This window comes from Vespula pensylvanica, chromosome 18 (assembly GCF_014466175.1).
Source record: "Vespula pensylvanica isolate Volc-1 chromosome 18, ASM1446617v1, whole genome shotgun sequence".
Lineage (NCBI taxonomy): Eukaryota > Metazoa > Arthropoda > Insecta > Hymenoptera > Vespidae > Vespula > Vespula pensylvanica.
The window spans coordinates 337,996-356,038 of record NC_057702.1 but is presented as its reverse complement, the minus strand read 5'-3'; the positions used below and the strand labels follow the sequence as shown (position 1 = coordinate 356,038).

Genomic DNA, 18,043 nt, shown 5'->3' with positions numbered 1-18,043 from the left:
CGTAAGACGTAAGCAATTAAGTATCCGCTGACTCTACCGTACCAATTATCGTACTTTCTTAAATATTCGAAGGATAATGTTTTACCTTTTTTTTTTAATTTATAACGTTTTACCTGGCCCCAAATTTCTTTTTCCTTCTATTAATTGATATAATTAATGATGGACGTAAGAAAAAAAGGAAAAATGAAAGAAAAAGAGATTGAAAAGAAAAGGTGTCGTGGTGCATCGTATTCGTTTTGTGTTGCGTCCTGCTCGTCTTGCTCGCCACGTTTGTTCGTAGGCCAGGTACGTTCGCTCAGGTAAGTACCGTTCGTCCGGCTACGTCCGACACCAGTCACGCCACAACCTTCGCTGTGTCAAGTGTACGGAGTCGAGACCGAAAGGACCGAATCGTTCGACTCGACAACGAGCGTCTTCTTTTCGTTGAAATTCATTCTCGAAGACGCATTACATCCGGACGATTCGTTCCCATCGATAACGTGCTTTTGGACCTAGAGAGCAAGGGAGAAGAAATAGCCGCATCGTTTCTTGGTAAATTTCGATACTAATTCATAAATTATATCGATCGAAATTACAAAAGAATTTTGGAAACGATTCGATTCGCCGATAGATAATGTTGGAACTATCGATAGAAAAGTACTGATAAACGACTCGATATTTCTATCGACGTGCCGACGTACTCGAGTTTATTGTTCATTTAAGGATCTATCGAGATTTGCAAATTTCGACGATCTTTCGTCGTTCTTTATCTTCGAAAATCTTCAGTCAGCACGCTCTAGTTGACACCGATTATAGTACTTACTTGTGGCAACAGTCGTCTTTCGAGATAGCGAATTTTCCGAACCGGTAAACCATTTTAATTACATCCTTACCTCGAAATCCAAAGAAGCGTACGTTCATCTCGATTAAAAGGTTTATTGTTGTAACGTATAGCACGTCCCATGATTTTTAATTCATTTCTTTGATCGTGCGATTTCCTACGCTCGATTTAATTTTATCGATGTTCACAGAAAAGTAAAATCATTAAACGCGCCTGTGTGTTCCAATTCGACTTTCTAATGAGGAAGTAACAGGATCTAAGCTTAGTAGGTTTTAATATACATATCGAACAATTAACTCTAATAAGATGGTTCATAAATAATCATCCTTTCGGTACGTATGCTTACTTAATTAAAACAAAGCAAAATCTAATCGTTGTACTTAACGTAAATATATATATACATATATATACACAATGGAAATCATTGATTTATAAATCGGCGATTCGTCGACTGCATTTGACATGTCTCTTGTCAAAGGATTCAACGTTGCAAGATGCAACTTTAAGCTATCACGTTAACAACGCGTAATACTTTGAAACGATTAAATTATAATAGCGTTTTAAATAGCATTATAATAACTGCTTTGACACCGTATTAGCCAGTCAAGGTTTTTCTTTATCAACGAGTCGATAAGAAAAATACTAATTTATTTTCGAGAACACGTATTTTTTATGTTTAATGCAAACATCTTTTTAAACAGAAAACTTTTCTTTCGAAAATATTACAATGTTGTAGTTAAAGAAACCGTTAAATGATTTTCGTGCAATATCGAGAGACTCGAATGCTCTTTAACGGCACGCGTTATTAAACATGCACGGCATTGAACTCTTCTTTGCCGTTCCGGTTCGTCGCGAAGCATGCGAATGTGAAAGAATTGTAACGCTTGTTTTTGTAAGAAAAAATAAGCAAATAAAATTGTGTCCCTCGTTTAAGCGATCGAAATAGAAACATCGATAAAGAGCACGTTTTCGCTCTTCGTTATAGAATCATTGTCAGGAAAAGAATGATAACGATCAAGATAATATGCAATTATTTATATCTTCGTTTTTATCTTTATTTTATTTTATTTTTTTCTTAGAATCGTCGTAAATTATCGTAAATTACCTACGTAATTTATCGAAATTGCATACTGATATCGAAATGGAAAGAAAGTTGACCTCGCATATCGATCTCTTTCTACATTGTTCACTGGAGAAATTCATCATCCGTGAACTGGAACATGATTCGGCTCGATATGATGACGATTTATTTACTTATTTGATTTTCTTTTTTTCCTTTTTTTATTACGAGAATTGAATCTTTGCGACGAGTCAACCGAGTTAAATAATTCATCGGCAGAAGCAGTATAACGCGATCTCTGGTTATTTTGAAAGCAGTTGACTCGACTAACGTTTATGGAGATAATGTTTCTCGGCTTATCGATGGAGTTTTTTTTTTGTCCTTGATCGATAAGTCGACAATACGATCCGTTAGATCGTTAACGCGACTCTGTCACGAGGATCTGCTTTGCATGAAAGAGCGAGGCGTATGAAAATGAAAAATATTGGTACGGCGTTTCAAAGAGAAAACCAAAAAGAGATAAAAACGAAAGATCGCTGCGTAGTACGAGACTCGTAGAATACTTTCCCTTTGAAAGAACATGTTCGATCTTTTTGAGCTGCGTTGAAGTCTTGGTCAACCTCCGAAGAGCGTTTAATGTCATTATGTGCTTTTATCTACATACGAACAGCAATAGAAACGAAAGCTCGCTTTTTCGTGTTGCGTTATGATAAAAAAAAATGAATATAAAATGTCGAAGGGACCAGCGATCGAAGAATTTGGCGCGTCGGCGGAGCGATGACTAACACGGCTCGTACCGTTAGACCGAATCGTTACCCAAGCTAGAGAATGCCAATTTCATGCGGTTTACGGTACTCAAATTGCGCGTTAGAGGGATACATTGACTATATAACGATCGCGTCCGACCTTCCTTTCGGAGTGCGATAAATTTGTCGAGTCATAGATGAAAACAATAAACACGTTTAAACGAAGTTGATAACGTCTATCAGAAAATTCGATGCAATGGCATCCTCTCGAGGTGAGTCGTTAGCTTCGCGAAATTACTTCGCGTTTTTCTCGTTTTCGATTCCGTAGCACGAAATTTAAGATCGTATCTCCGCTCGACGAATGAAACTCTCGTACTCGATAGAACGTGGACGGTAGAAACGCTTAAAATCGTCCCAACGAGGATGGGGCGTGCCAACCTAAAATAACTCGACCAGAATCGAGATCCGGTTGAAGGAATCGCCGGGGTCAACGACACCTACCTTGCTTCTCTTCAAAATCATCCTCGACGATACGACGAATGACGCTGGAATATAAATTTAAAGCGCGAAACACACGGATACCGTTCGAAAATCACACAGGATATTTCTTTTACAGACAGAGAAAGAGAGATGCCGAGGATGATGTGGCTAGTGTCTAGAACGTGGCTCGTCTTTCTTCTGCTGGCAGTTGGTCGTTGCGAGACAGAGGATGAACCCGACATGTCCAGCGCTTTTATCGAAGCTGCCAAGTCTTTTTTTACAGACAGAGATGCCGTTGGTGGACTTCAGAGCATAGCGAACGCTGTCGTACAATCGAATGTGGGCAAACAGGTATACAAATTATAGCTTCGACGACGCGTATCTCTCCCGATAGGCGATATTACGAAATAAACTTTATCTCTCGATGAAAAAAGATCAGCGACACGCTCAGCGACACGATCATTGGCAAATCTGGTGAGAACGGAATCGACGAGATGCTTTCGAAGGTCGGTGATATCTTGGCGAACGAACGAAATAAACAAAACGACATATTCTGGAACTCCTTGATAAATACTTTCTCTTCGATGATTGGAAGCACTGCCAACAATGCGGACGATACCAAAGAAGAGCAAAGCTTCAGCTTCGACAGCATGATTAATATCGGTAAAATGTTGTTAGGGCAACAGGAAAACCGCGAAGTTCTTTTAGGTTTATTACCAATGATCATGGATGCTTTCAACAACGGCGGAGAATCAACAGGTTTCTTGAAGAAGCACGATCATTCCGGACACTCTTGGTTCTTACCACCCATATTGGAAAATCTTCATGTTATGTGGGATCACTTTAGGTATCTTTACGTCGTTATCTCGTTACACGTTTTATTCGTACCAAAGACAATTTTGACAAACGTATGGGATGACCACCAATTGTTCGCAGTCATTCCGACTTAGGTCATGCCATTTGGGGAAAGAGCGGCCTCTCAGAATTTGTCGCTCAAATGTCAAACGAGAAGGGTAACATAGAGTACGAAAAGATTCTTGGCAGTTTTGAGAATCCTTCTTTACGCAGGCACTGGATCAAACTGTCGACGAATTTCATAGCAAAATGGGTCGCTCACGTGTCCGATCCATCGACGAGACTACGTTTCTTGACGACTATCCAATTCATTGGCAACAGTTTCCTCAAATCTCAGGGCTATCCGAGATCCGTCATGTTCGACACTAACAAACCGGCTGAGAGCATTTCCAGGTTGGTATCTCTTCATAAAACACTTTGATAATAAATCGATTTATGTAACGAGAACGTTTTATATTCGAATAGATTGCTGAACGTTGCTGTAAGGAAACACTTGAATATGAAGATAGACAGCAGTCAATACATTGGACCAGCGATCGCTTATATTCAGGAACTGGTTAACTTAGCTTCCGAAAAAGGTTTCATAATGTCAAGAATAAGTGCCAGAGAACTCAGTAATAAGCTAACCAATACGATCAATAACGATATCCTGGAACCCATTCTAAGAGTAAGTAACGTTTCTGTTTTCGATCGATCGTCAAATTATCGATTTATCGATATATCCTCTTTCGTAATATTACCAGTCTCATCGCGCATACAAATGGGCGATCAAACATCCAGAATGTGCGAGTCAGATACTTTGTACTCTCAATGAAAAGAATGAAAACGACGCACCGATCTTACGTACTTCGATCACGAAAATCTTAAGCTTCCCAACGGCCTGGATCGTAAGTAATCAAATAAATGTCAACTTTTGGATTCTTTATGGATCTCTAATGGAGCACAGTGGATGTATCGTAAGTATACATACGTTGTTACGCCCTAAAACATTCTTCATTTTCTTTCCAATTCCTCCCTTTTTTGCAGGCCAAATATCCAGCCAACTGTACGTCTTTTCACGAAGAAGAAATCAGAGTAACTACCGAAAATATAGAACACAACGAACTCTGAAGAATTTCGTGAGGCGCGTCTAAGAACTCTTTTCTTCCCCGATATCAAAGAGACGCTAATAAAGATCGAGGTCTTCGCTGTGTGCCAGTGAATTTTTACAGGTTACAATGATGTTTAATAATATCGTTTGTATGTATGTACATACGAGGAAGTTGCCGCGATAAGTCGTAAATGTTTCATATAACATACGAATAATAATATCTCTTAGATAACGTGAGTAGCTACTTGCGCAATGTACGCTCTCATTCGTGTGCATGTTTTTCCTTTTCGGTTCCAAGTAAAACAGTGTACAGTTACAAAAGCGAGAAACTCTCATCGATCGACGACATTCGTTAAAAAGGATTTATATATCGGATTTGAATCAAGAGCGAATCGATAATAATCATCTCGTACATTCTTTTATCCTTCTTTCTTTCTTTCCACGATGGTGTGAAAATTATTAAGTTCATTTCGTTAGAAAATATATAGATATACATGCCTACATATAGTTTGTTCTCCTTAATTTTATTATCAAACTTATTGCTAGTACGTATTCTTCGTAAGTAATCGAACGCGCGCATTAGTCATAATCCTTCGTTGACATAGAAGCAAAAAGTTTGATCGCTGATCAAACGAGAATGCTGAAGCGATCCAAGTGGACTTACGAATAAGAGCATTTTGTGAATGTTTTCTTGTAAATATTAGGTAAAAGCAATGAATAAAACGTAAGTGGAATGCACAAGTTGTACAAATCGCAGAAGCATCTTTCTTTCATTATTTTTTTTTCATGTTTTTACACGCCCACTCTAGGCCTTCCTAAATAAAAAAAAAAAAAAGAGAAAAGGTAATGATCTCTCAGTCGCGTTATACATAATTCTATAAGCTTTACCTTAACACCTTTTCCCTCGATTGCGACGCACGATTGTATCTGCCAATCGCGATCTTTGATGTTGTAAAGTCCAAGACCTTCTGCAATTTCCGCAGCTGTCACAGCTTGACCCAAATCCTGTTTATTCGCGTATACCAACAATGGAACGCCAGAGAGCTTTTCCTCCAATAGAAGCTCCGAAAGCTCCTGTCCTGTTTCTTCTAATCTTGTGATATCGGCACTGTCTACAACGTAGATCTTCGAAAAAAAAGAAAAATCAAAAATAAATCGAAGGAAATTAAGAAATAAAACGATATTATTTCATGAAATTTCTTTTCTCTTTTCTGATACAACGGATCATATTTTGTTGTTACCGACGGAAACGTTCATGTTCTTCGAAACGATCTCGTCCCTATTCTAATGTTACTTCTAACATTATTTTACTTACGAGAACGTCGGTATTTTCGAAATAATTTCGCCAGTAAGGCCGAATCTTTCTTGCACCTCCTATGTCCCAAACATTTAGTTTAAATCCTTCGCTTTGTACACTTTTTATGTTGAAACCTTGCGTGGGCGTAACCTTATTAATAAAATGAAAATTACTGTTAAAAAATACTTACAATAATCGTGTTTAATTCAAAGACATAATTTACCTGCGTAATATCTTCGCTAGCTAAAGATTTCAAAATCGTTGTTTTACCAGCATTATCCAAACCAAGAAGTAAAAGGCGTAATTCTTTCTCAGGATTCGAACGTAGTTTTCTCAGAATAGATAAGAGACCCTAAAATAAATAAAATACATTGAATAAATAAAAGAAAATGAGAGAAAGTTACGCGCGAGAGAGATAAGAATGTATTTTTGAATCGGGCGGGTGATCGATAAACACTGTTACCAACATAGGAAGGATAGATCGAGATCTATCTTCTGCTATTAAAATTTGTACGGCAAATAAATAAAATAAAAATTTGTTAAGATACACACGCACGCCGCACACACACACACACATATATATAAATATACACATATATATGCGTATATAATAGAGTTTAAATATATAAATTAAATGTTTGTATCTTGTATTCCTACGTCTCTTAACATTGCTACCAACAGTGCAAAGAATCCTTCTAAAATAGATCGCAGTCTGAGATGTGACTTGTTATCCGTTGCATGAATTTTCATCGAATATTATACAATATACGTAATATGTAAGCAACGATTTCCAATATAACAGCAAAATGACGTAAGTGTTTACAGAAATATTTTAGTGTCTCGTATCACGTGCATACCTTTTTATTCTAAACTAGGTCTTATAGGTTATGTGCGATATGTGTTGTACTTCGTGTATATATTAAACGTGGTGCGAAAATCAAGTGCATAATATATTGCGCATTCGTTTAAATTCGTATCATTTTTTCTATTACCATTATTTTTTAAGCGGTCTCTGATACAGGAACAAAATAGTTTAATGGGAGTAGCTCGTTATGCGACGTACTATGCGACTCTGCTGTGTAAAAACGTTTCGATGTTTGTTGTGTTTTCTAGTCGTATCTAAGGAAACCCATGCATGCCATCTGTGCTCCTTGACCAATGATATTTACGGATATTAATATGTAAAATATTTATATTCCCGCAGTTTTCTTTGATCAATGGAATCTGGATATTGGCAATAAAATTTCAACTTTATATTGAAACTTTATTGCCGATTCTGCGCTTCTGTTTCAAAATATAATAATGACGTTATTAATTGGTTATTTGACTAAATAATTTATAGAAATATGGCGCTCTACTATGCCGGTTTCAACGCAAGTCCGTTATTTACGGAAAAAGAAGACATTGTTATAGCATTGGATCAATTCACAAAAGTTCCCTTTTCTGGTGTTACAAATATGGAAATTAGTTGGAACTACTTCCTCCTTTGGAGAGATTTGGAGTTATATATTGTCGGAAAAGTAGGCAGCGACGATGACAAGAAACCACCAGAGTTGCTAAAAATTCCAGAATCATCCGGAAGGTAACGACAATTATTTTGTAGAAGTAGAAAGTAAATAATTATATCGCTTGTAAGATATATTCATAGCAATAATAAGTTTCTACTTTTAGTGCAGGTGTAAAATCGTTGGCACTGGAAAGGAAAGCATAATAATTTCAACAACTAATAACGAAATTTGGCAATACCGTCTTTACGAAAAATCTTGGAAGAAAGTTCCCAATTTTATCAATGCCAGCAAAGAATTGGAAGAAGAATATCCTATCAAAATATCACAAGGAGGGTGTACAGTAATTCTTACAAATTTAGGTAGAATATATTTAGAGTACATTTAAACGCACCCAACGAATGTATTCAAGAAGATTTTGAATTTATTTTTAGGACGCATTTTTAATATTCCTATTTTGGTAGAAATGCCAAAAAGGATAAAGTTTGTAGATTTCTCCTGTGGTTTTGATCACACGATAATGTTGGCAGCAAATGGCGATGTTTATTCGATGGGTATGGGCACGTACGTGATGGATTTATAAAACTTTATTATTCCGACATAAAAAGTATTTTTAAGTATTTATGTTTTATATATATATTAAACTTATTATAGCCGTGGACAGTTGGGACACGGTGATTTAGAAGACTGCGACGAACCGCAATTAATAGAGGCACTGGCTGGCCTGAACGTAGTGCAAGTATCTGCTGCTGGTTGGCATAACGCTGTTGTTACAGATCAGGTTACAAATCAATCTAATAACACTCGAGCGATTTAAAAAGAAATCTTAAGATCTTTGTAAAAATTAGGGAGATCTTTACACTTGGGGATGGAACGTGAACGGAGAATTAGGCATACCAAAGGGAGACACCAAAGTCGTAGCGATTCCTACAGTCATCAATTTCACAAATGATAAAGAGGAATGCATAGATATAAACGTAAAAAAAGTACAATGTGGAAATACGTTTACCATTTGTATGATGGGTTGGTACGATTTAATTACGTCGACTTTAATTTCATCGAATGCACCTTCCTATATCTTTCAATTCGTAACAGATGACAAGTCGTTTTGGGGTTGCGGTTCCAACAAATATGGACAGTTAGGACAATCACGGCAAAAAGTTACGAGTTCTACAATTTTTTTTAAGTTAGACGTTCCCTTGGATCGTAAAAATATAATAGACTTTAAATGCGAAGAATGGGGTACGATGATATCGACAGAAGTTATTTCTTCTGTTAGCTAATGTCCTTACCGTATATGGAATGTCAAATAAAAAGAGGGAAAAATCAATGTCTATGCCATACTAATTTATAATCGAATGATTCCTAGATTGTCCCAATAATTTAGAATGTTTGTTAATAAAGATCAAAAGTATCAGCAGCTTCGTTAGATTCTATTAGTGGTAAAATGAAACTACGTTTCGTCATAATAAACTCTTCATCCGTTAAAGAATTCACTGGTTGTAGTGGATATTCCGCATCCAATTTCTTTTCTAACTGTTGTGTCTTCGTTTCTAAAAATTATATTTAAAGTATATATCCATCTTATATAAAGTACCATTTAATATACTCGATTTAACGATCTTGTTATCCTTTCCTTTGACTTTTTGCAAAGCCTTTTGAAGTCGTAAATAAAGATGTCCAGTGTTGGAGGTTGCTAGCTTAACTGGACGAGGTTTTCGAATACTGAAAGGGAGATTATGGACTTGTATTTCAATTGGTTCCACAAATACCGTGTAAACGAGAGCGTAGCGTACTTCGCCGGCGTACCTGTTAATAACGCGGATTAAAAAGTATTTAAAATTCAAAAGAAGGAAAAAAGTTAAAAAAAATACTACATAAATACGCGATAAGACTTTAATTATTACTAACATGTCGTACGTGGACCGAATAATCGCGTCCAAAAGCGTCTCTGTCGATTTCATTTCTTCCTTTGATCTTTTTTCTGTCGGAGTCAGCATTTTCTGAAAAAGAACAAAAAATCTCTATAAATTTGTTTAATATTATGGGTAATTCGTTATTTTAATAAAATCCTACGATTTCATACCGATTTCAAATTCTGTAGAGCCGATAAATCGTGTTCTTGCGATAATTTTCGCTCTTCCTCTTCCATTTCCGATTTCATCTCTGCATCACCAAACGTAATTAGATTCCAATGAGGAATCTCTTCGCCTTGAATAATTTTCCTGGCTGTGGCAGCGAATAAAACTTCCATTTCCTCGAAGAATTTTTCGCGTGGAAATTTGTTATCTAAAAATATGAGGAACCTTTCGAATTTACAGTTGATCGTACATTTACTTTTTCTTACTTATTTTACATTTACCTCGAATCAACTGCATTTCTCCTACTAACCAGCTGATAAAGATAGCACGAGAATAGTCGTCGAAGACGTCGTTATTTCGAAGTATCTGTAGAGCTAAGATATCCAGAAACCAAAATGATGCCAAGTTTGTGTTATAGTCTACGATACCAAGGAAATCTCCTAATGCTCTAAAAAATGGATTAAATTACTTGTATACGTGTATTTAATACTCGTGTAAATTCGTTTTGCATGGTTTACTCGATCATATTTTGCGGCTTGAAATTCTCAATTTTCAATGATTTTCCAATAGTATCGTTGAAAAAATCCGGTAATGTACTCATATATCTGACCGAAGAAGAGTCTGTCGGTTCAATGCACGGATCAATTTCTTCATTTCGCATCATTTTCGATTCATTAATAGAGCGAAGATGTTGCGTTATGTAACCGATATTGTAAAATAAAAAAAAAAAAAAAATCAATGGGCATAAAGTGAGCAAAGAGGAATCGCATTGAAAACGTCTGGCTTGTTTTTTATTCATTGATTTTATTCATTTTTTTTTCCATATTTTGTTCAATATTTTCAGAAAATAACACTCCAAAGCGAAAAAACCGTATATTTTCACCAATCCCAATGTGTGTATAATATATATATATTATACTTCTCATATATAATATATATGTATATATATATATTTATATATAATGTATACTTTTATACTTTATATATAATAATATTATGTAGAGTAGCGCACACTTTAGACTGTTATGTATCGATACCTTTTATAATTTTATCGATAAATTACAAATATTGAAAAACATGAAACAGACACAGTCGGCCTTGGACGCGCGGATTTCGGTATGAGATTATTCACGGAATATCGTGAAAAAGGTCTTTGCGATATGCCCGATCCTTCCTCGACGACAAATTATAGACGAATAAATGAAAGAATGCGAACGAGAGATCGTTAAAAATACCAAAAAGACTCCGTAGAGAGAAAATTTGCTTTAATGCAGAAATTAACGCGTTGGATCGATTTTATATTAAGACGTTTACGTTCGTATCTTCTCATACTAGAAGAAAAAATAAATATATATTTATAAATGTGAAATAGAAAAGGAAGAAGAAGAAGAAGAATCAGGCTGATGGAAGGAACAGAGAGCCAACCAATCGCGTTGTCGCCGACTTAACTAACAACTATTGTATGATTAATCCGAAAATCCGTGAGTCCTGGCACGACTGACTTTTTTTTATTTATATATTTTCACACCGAAGTCAGAAAGGCAATACGCAGTTATGAACTTACCTAGTACATTTGTAATGTGTAAGTGTGTACGCGTATGTGTGTGTGTGTGTGTGTGTGTGTGTGACTTTTTAAACTATTTTTTTTCCACTTTTGTCATTCTTATCTTTTCGTACTTTCTTCGTCGTTCTCTCTCTCTCTTTCTCTCTCTCTCTCTCTCTCTCTCTCTCTCTCTCTCTCTCTCTCTCTCTCTCTCTCTCTTTCGTTTTCTGTCTTTTTATCTCTCCGTTTCCATTTGTCCTCGCATTATCTTCCATTTTTTTAAGCCGCTTCTCGACGTCCCCATTCTTTCGGGTTTATGAAAATCATCGCGAAGATACGCGAGAGTGGGAAGAAGAAGTGTAAACGTGGAGAGAAAGAACTGCGCGCGCGTGTGTTTCTGCGTGTGTATATATGTTCTTGTGCATGGTGTGTGATTATGTATGCATGTATGTATTGTGTTTGTTTTCGAAAGAAATATTTGACAATTAAAAAGAAGAAAAAATATTCTAGCTTTGGGAAGAAAATTGTTTACAGACGCGGCCAATGATAAGAAACGAAATTTTATGAATGACGGAGATGAGAACTGTTTTTATGGAAAGAAAAGAAAAGAAAAGAAAAGAAAAGAAAAGAAAATAAAAGGAATTATGGCAAGGGAATAAATGGTAAAGCCTTTTAATTTAAACAAAATACTTTTACATAACGATGCTTCTCGAACGGCTCCTTCTCTCGATCATTAATTTATCCTTAAACAAATCGACGATCGATATGATATAGAAGCTGCTCGAAGAAGCTAAAATAAAAAGAAGATGGAAATTAATATTTTCAATTGATTTTATTGAAAATAATACAACAAAAGGTCTCAATAATAATAATAATTAATATAATAATAATAATAATAATAATAATAATAATAATAATAATAATAATTAAAAATAATTAATAATTATAGATACGCAATGTCCTGTTGACATCTAAATGATTCATGTCTTAGAACGTTTTTTAAATAATAATATTATCATCGACATTAATCACTGTAATAAAATAATAATAATAATAATAATAATAATAATAATAATAATAACCATTGAATCATATAATGTATTAATAAACAAACTTAATCGTCTAGTTTTATTCATTACTCGTTCGTCATCATCCTCGATCGTTATCAATGGATCATTTTTTCTTTACCTAGTCATTAATAATGGATAACTAATTAATTCATTAATTAAATTACACGTTGCTTGGATATGCACATAGAGATATAAAGTCGTTTTTGGTCCCACCTATCTGCAAACATTATATTCATTACATGTATTTTTGTTTTGTATGTCGTTTATTTGTCACTCGCTTCAATCATCGCCCTGCTTCACGTTTCGTGTTTAGTGTCTTTTTTACGTTTTTGGATATGAGAGCGTGCGTTTCTATGCATATCATTTTACGAATGATGATTTATTTTGTGTTAATGTGTATTTATGTGTTAAATGTGGATGTATGTATATACGTGGACTTTGCTTCGTCTGTAATAATATATCGATTGTTGCGAAACTATTTTACTTGACTAACGGTAAAGCTGTCGTTCGAAAAGTTTATCGCGTATACACATGACGAGATACATACATCTCCGTCGTTCTGCTTTCTTTCTTTCTTTCTTTCTTTCTTTCTTTCTTTCTTTCTATTTTTTTTTTTGCGCGTTCTTCACACAAACGATACGTGCCAAAGTCGAATATACTATATATATATGTTTATATATATATATTGGCTTGACTCATAAATAAGTATCATTTCATTGTAATAAACACTTTACTTATAACGATATTTGTTTATAAATCAAATCAATATATTTATATTGTAATATACGTATTACTCTTATTTAATATTCTGTGGAACACGTACGTTCGTTCGTGGTCCGAAAGAAGAGAAGAAAATCATAGCACGCGCGAGAGGCCGAAAGTTGTGCGCCTCTACGAAATTCGTGTATGTGGGTGCATCAGTGTGTGTGTGTGTGTGTGTGTGTGTGTGTGTGTGTCATGTACCGCTTTGTGTTTCTTGCGTATTCGTGTATATACGTATATTTTATGCATGTGTTTGTATCACCGAGACTATTTGACGCCATCGAATACGCGTTTTCCTTTCTTTCTTTCTTTCTTTCTATCTTTTTCTCTTACAACTGGCATTATTCCATTCCATTTCGTAATAATAATTACACTTAAATTTATTTAATAACATTACTCTCACTATTAATCGCCGCGCAAGAAATTCCCGAACGTATCTCTTCGATAATGTTATTAAATGACACAGTCGAAAGATACATTCGCGAATTTCGAATAAGGCGAGTTCGTTTTTTTTTATTCTTCTTCATTTTTACAGCCAATCGAGATAATATAATCTTTTCTTTTCTTTTTTAATTTTTTTAACGATCGTTTTACCGATCTAAATATGTACCATCTAATTTGTTTTTCTTTTCGCCTATCTTTTTTCTCTCTTTCTCTCTCTCTCTTGATAAGGCTACAAGTTAGACAAGTTTTCGCTTTACAATTTGTTTTCTCGCAAGAATACTGGTCTATATCAGTCTCATTTTGTTCGTTCAGTTTGGTCGTCTTCCTTCTTTTTTTCTTCCTATCTTTTCCCCCTTTCTTTCTTTCGTTCTATCCTTCTTTCTTACTTCACTTCGTATCTTACGCAATTACGATCTCGACCTATATCTTTCTCGATCTTCTTAATTTCATATAGATATACATAAACATATACATATATATATATATACATACAAAGATAATAATTTCCTTCGCGAAATGTTCGAACGTTTTCGCGAGAGATCGCGAAAGGGAGTTTAAGAGAAAGCGTAAGATAATCATCGAGAACTCGCTCTCTCGTCACGCGCGACGACCAAACTCCGCGTATAATGTTTAAATGCCAGTTGTATGCTATTTCGGAGACGACAATGTTCCGCGAGAAAAACGTGCGCTTTCTGGCCGATCGATCGAATATTTGCATTCTTTAATTTTCCTCTTGGAAAAAAGGAAACGAAACAAAAGGATCTGCCAAGTTGAAAATTTCAACGGCGATATTATCAATAATAATAATAATAATAATAATAATAATAATAATAATAATAATAATAATAATAACAAAATGATCTCCATGTAGAGCGCACGTTTCTCCGTTCGTCTCTTATCGCACGAGTTTTCGATAAATCGATTCTTCCCTTGGCAATTAATCACACATATCATTCGAAAGAAAAAAAGTCATTCTACCGATTTATCGATCTCTGCATCGAACCGTTAACATACTTCAAATAGTATAACCTCACAACCATTTTGACAACAATGAACCTTCAACAAAAGAGCGTCCTACTACGAAAAATCTGTAAAAAATGCGTCACCCTTGCGAGCCGATTCCCTAAGCACATTGTTTCTTTTTTTATTTATTTATTTATTTACTATCCATCTTACATAATCCATTTCTTACCGTGGACGCTGTGGTACCACGGGCGATCTCGAAAGCGCGATCGATCGATCTTCGGAAGCGGAATCGCGCTCGCCGGTCGACGTATCACATATTTCGAAGCAACGAACCACGTTCCGCGATCGTTTTGCTATTTTCACTGCTGCCATTCGTTCTCGAGTCGTTTTTTAAACGTCTCTCTTTCTCTCTCTCTTTCTCTCATCACACATTCATTCATGCGATCTATCTATCTATCTATCTATTTAACTACTTCTCTCTCTCTCTCTCTCTCTCCAGCGCATTCCACGTTACAGCCTTTCTTCATCGAAAACCTTCGAGCATCGAACGATTCAAAGTCACTCTGTCTTTATTTTTCTATATGTTTCTTCGTGTTTTTGTTTTGGTCGAAAGAAAACACTTGCCCTTTCCTCTTCTCATCGTTCGTTCGTTCGAACGCTCGAACGTTCTCTTTCGATCGCGTTTTCGTCGCACCGCGTTTATCGATCCACGACGACCGCCGTCGTCGTTTGGATCTTAAGTAAAGTGGTTTAACAAAATTAACGTTACTAATCGTACCTCTTAAAAACCATATTCTAATCGTATCGATTTACAATTACGTCTTACGTAGATCGTATTCTATACAAACTCGCTTTCTCGCTTGCTTAAGCATGCGTATATCGTGTATATGTGTATGCATGTATGTGTGTATGTGCTTTCAATGTGTACACGCTAAATCTTTCGCAATTTTTTTTTGTTTCATTTGTTGCTCTTTCCCTGTTCGGCAAAGAAAGCTTTCGGCCGGTGAATATGAAAATCTTCGAAAATCTCTCGAACGCTTTTTAGAACGTATGTATGTGTGTACGTATGTACTATGAAGTAAAAAGGGGAAGTGAGGGACGTTTAATCGTGGAATAGAAAAGGACACGCGAGTGTACAGGTGTGTTTGCGTGTACATAGCCAAAATAATCTTGCAGAGATCTGTCGATCTCTAGAAACGATAAACGTGTAGGTGTGTACACTTTGAAGGAGGTGAGGGAAGTCTTTTTTTTTTTGAAAATCTACCCTTTGCTTTCTTTTATGCCGCGTGAGAAAGCCGCGTCTTTGAATTCCTTCTTTCCCATTCTTTTTCTCTACGAAACGATAATCAATGATATTAACTGTAAAATCCATGTGGAATATAAAAAATATTCTCTCGACGGCTCTACCTTAGATATACGAAAACGTTGAGTTGAAACTTTTTGTATACTTGGTAAATGTATTCGTGTACGTAATTATTTATGTGTCGTGTGTTTATGTACGTATGTGTTTCTCCCGCGTTACGTGTATGTTTACGTGTGATTGTATACGAGTGTATTCTTAAAGATTCGTCTCCGGCGATATTTACGTGGCGACGAGCACGTTCAACGTTCCCTCAGTACTTTCCGAGAGATCGTCGAACGAGGAAGGGGTTTAAGCTCGAAACTTCGAACGAAGAATCATCCTCGAAATTCCTTTCAAAGACAAACAACAAGAAATCAAAGAGACGATACTCGATCGTTAAACGACGAGCTCGAAGAAAAAGAAGAAAAGAGAACGTCTTCGAATTAACAACCTTCCTACTAGTTTGTAAGTTCAAAATATTCGAGAAATTCAATACAATTGCGAGACGATTGGTCTACCGATAAAATATTTGTCATTCACTAGTTCGTAATAATCGTTAGAATAATCGGCCTGCCTCTCGAACGACTTTTTTTATTTTTCTCGTCTTATTTCGAACGAAAAATATTCCAACGAGAAGCAACTCTCGAGAATCTTGAGAAAAGGCAAGAAAGAGAGAGAGAGAGAGAGTATGCATTAGCATCTTCACACCTCTCTCTCTCTCTCTCTCTCTTTTTCTTTCTCTCTCGAAAAGAAACGTCGAAAAAATGTCTCCGTCTATTCATTGCTCTTTTCTCTTTCTTCGTCCCTTTTTTCTCTCAAGGAAAAAAAAAATACAAACAAGACAGAACCTTCGAGGAGAAGGAGGGTGAGGAGGAGGACGACGACGACGTTGAAAAATCGGCGCCACTTTTAATTCTCGCGGATTCGTTACTAACGTTAATGTTAAATGTACGGAGAGTGTGTGACGTGTACGTCTAACGCGGTATATACAAACTTCGATTTTCTATCTCGAGGATCATCAATCTTTTTTTTCCCACTTGGGTGCTCTTCTTTTACCATCTTTCTTGCCATTCTCTTTTTTTTTTTTAGTTTTGAGCGACGATCGTTCGCATAGATGTTGCATTTCATCTTTTGAAAATCAACGTCTTACTTCGTGTTTTCCCCCCTCCCCTCCCCATTCGTCGTAAAGTAGCCTAAACAATTACGCTATAAAGTGAGCTTTTTATTTTGAACTTGAGAAAGTTATAGTAATCGAGGGGATCGATTATTCGATCTGTCAAACGTACGATCCTTTCTTGAATGTTATAAGTAAGAAAACTACGTAAAACGTTTTCTTGGAATGAACGACCAGTCTTTAATTTTACTCGGTCTTGGTAATCTTTCTTCGTTGCGCATGGAATGATGGCTAACGTGGAATGAAACAGTTTCACGAAAACGAAGAAAAAATATTGGAGCTCGAGCGACTTTTTCCTCCGAACTAAAAAGATTTTTAATATGCAGCCACGTTGATCGACCTTCTGATACTTCCTACGAAACTGTACGAACGCATTATTTCCGACTGTTAATCCGAAACATGATTAATCATAATTTTCGAAACGGCATGTGCGTATTTTCAAAAAAAAAAAAAAAACAAAAAGAAAAGAAAATTTACGTTTGAACGAAAAGTATCGTAGAAAATCGATCGTTTGCGCTTCGTATCATCGGTGTCTTCCATCCTTTCCTTTATATAAATTTTTAAGCACGCATACACAAATATACAGCACGTAATAACGTTAAAAATAATAATAATAGTAATAATAATAACAATATAATTAGTAGTAATAGTAATAATAATGATAATAATAAAGTTATAAAAGTAAAAACTTAAACTTAACAACATCTGCAGTAATGATAATAATAATATAATTTGCACACGTCATTCGTTACGTTTAATTATCGATAATCGTAGCGATAACTATAGCATCTACTCGATCAATGAACTT

At 35.7% G+C, this 18,043-nt stretch overlaps 4 protein-coding genes and 1 long non-coding RNA gene across 8 annotated transcripts; 2 read left to right on the top strand and 3 right to left on the bottom strand.

The window, feature by feature from the left end:
• Window positions 1-2,624: 2,624 nt before the first annotated feature.
• Window positions 2,625-5,096, top strand: LOC122635544. The gene is made up of 7 exons (XM_043825873.1): window positions 2,625-2,898; window positions 3,243-3,457; window positions 3,541-3,953; window positions 4,043-4,354; window positions 4,427-4,628; window positions 4,705-4,917; window positions 4,988-5,096. Exons 1-7 carry the CDS (start codon window positions 2,883-2,885, stop codon window positions 5,069-5,071), a joined length of 1,455 nt encoding a protein of 484 aa, XP_043681808.1. The 5' UTR covers window positions 2,625-2,882; the 3' UTR covers window positions 5,072-5,096.
• A 463-nt stretch (window positions 5,097-5,559) lies between these two features.
• On the bottom strand, window positions 5,560-7,459 carry LOC122635549 (ADP-ribosylation factor-like protein 3). Its single transcript, XM_043825884.1, has 5 exons — window positions 7,341-7,459; window positions 6,572-6,700; window positions 6,367-6,498; window positions 5,940-6,176; window positions 5,560-5,866 (listed from the first exon to the last, which is right to left on the bottom strand). Exons 1-5 carry the CDS (start codon window positions 7,341-7,343, stop codon window positions 5,825-5,827), a joined length of 543 nt encoding a protein of 180 aa, XP_043681819.1. The 5' UTR covers window positions 7,344-7,459; the 3' UTR covers window positions 5,560-5,824.
• Window positions 7,045-9,183, top strand: LOC122635548 (RCC1 domain-containing protein 1). Of its 4 annotated transcripts, none has more exons than XM_043825882.1 (7): window positions 7,402-7,529; window positions 7,691-7,930; window positions 8,025-8,215; window positions 8,288-8,417; window positions 8,508-8,634; window positions 8,702-8,876; window positions 8,949-9,183. In XM_043825882.1, the coding sequence occupies exons 1-7, from the start codon at window positions 7,507-7,509 to the stop codon at window positions 9,134-9,136; spliced, it is 1,074 nt and encodes a 357-aa protein (XP_043681817.1). In that variant the 5' UTR covers window positions 7,402-7,506; the 3' UTR covers window positions 9,137-9,183. The 4 variants fall into 4 exon arrangements, with proteins under 4 accessions (XP_043681816.1, XP_043681817.1, XP_043681818.1 ...); XM_043825883.1 differs by having other exon boundaries at window positions 8,702-8,880; window positions 8,949-9,089; XM_043825881.1 differs by lacking the exon at window positions 7,402-7,529 and adding an exon at window positions 7,045-7,159 and having other exon boundaries at window positions 8,702-9,183.
• Window positions 9,184-9,185: 2 nt separating this feature from the next.
• LOC122635592 lies at window positions 9,186-10,598 on the bottom strand. The gene is made up of 6 exons (XM_043825973.1): window positions 10,453-10,598; window positions 10,216-10,397; window positions 9,940-10,142; window positions 9,765-9,856; window positions 9,463-9,662; window positions 9,186-9,385 (listed from the first exon to the last, which is right to left on the bottom strand). Exons 1-6 carry the CDS (start codon window positions 10,596-10,598, stop codon window positions 9,249-9,251), a joined length of 960 nt encoding a protein of 319 aa, XP_043681908.1. The 3' UTR covers window positions 9,186-9,248.
• Window positions 10,599-11,632: 1,034 nt separating this feature from the next.
• On the bottom strand, window positions 11,633-16,761 carry LOC122635550. The gene is made up of 2 exons (XR_006328705.1): window positions 15,193-16,761; window positions 11,633-11,694 (listed from the first exon to the last, which is right to left on the bottom strand). It is a non-coding gene; the product is annotated as an uncharacterized LOC122635550 (long non-coding RNA).
• Between the last annotated feature and the right edge of the window lie 1,282 nt (window positions 16,762-18,043).

Excerpts from the sequence above, each read along its gene's own strand:
- LOC122635544 (XM_043825873.1), top strand. Across the intron at positions 4,355-4,426 it reads CCGGCTGAGAGCATTTCCAG|ATTGCTGAACGTTGCTGTAA; the intron begins GTTGGTATCTCT and ends ATATTCGAATAG. Across the intron at positions 4,629-4,704 it reads TCCTGGAACCCATTCTAAGA|TCTCATCGCGCATACAAATG; the intron begins GTAAGTAACGTT and ends TAATATTACCAG.
- LOC122635549 (XM_043825884.1), bottom strand. Across the intron at positions 6,177-6,366 it reads TCGAAAATACCGACGTTCTC|ATCTACGTTGTAGACAGTGC; the intron begins GTAAGTAAAATA and ends TTTTTTTCGAAG. Across the intron at positions 5,867-5,939 it reads TCGAGGGAAAAGGTGTTAAG|GAAGGCCTAGAGTGGGCGTG; the intron begins GTAAAGCTTATA and ends TTTTTTATTTAG.
- LOC122635548 (XM_043825880.1), top strand. The coding sequence starts at position 7,507 with ATGATATTTACGGATATTAATAT. Across the intron at positions 7,931-8,024 it reads ATTCCAGAATCATCCGGAAG|GTGTAAAATCGTTGGCACTG; the intron begins GTAACGACAATT and ends CTTTTAGTGCAG. Across the intron at positions 8,635-8,701 it reads ACGCTGTTGTTACAGATCAG|GGAGATCTTTACACTTGGGG; the intron begins GTTACAAATCAA and ends TGTAAAAATTAG.
- LOC122635592 (XM_043825973.1), bottom strand. The coding sequence starts at position 10,598 with ATGATGCGAAATGAAGAAATTGATCCGTGCATTGAACCGACAGACTCT. Across the intron at positions 10,398-10,452 it reads AAGCCGCAAAATATGATCGA|TAATCCATTTTTTAGAGCAT; the intron begins GTAAACCATGCA and ends ATACAAGTAATT. Across the intron at positions 9,663-9,764 it reads ATTCGGTCCACGTACGACAT|GTACGCCGGCGAAGTACGCT; the intron begins GTTAGTAATAAT and ends CGTTATTAACAG.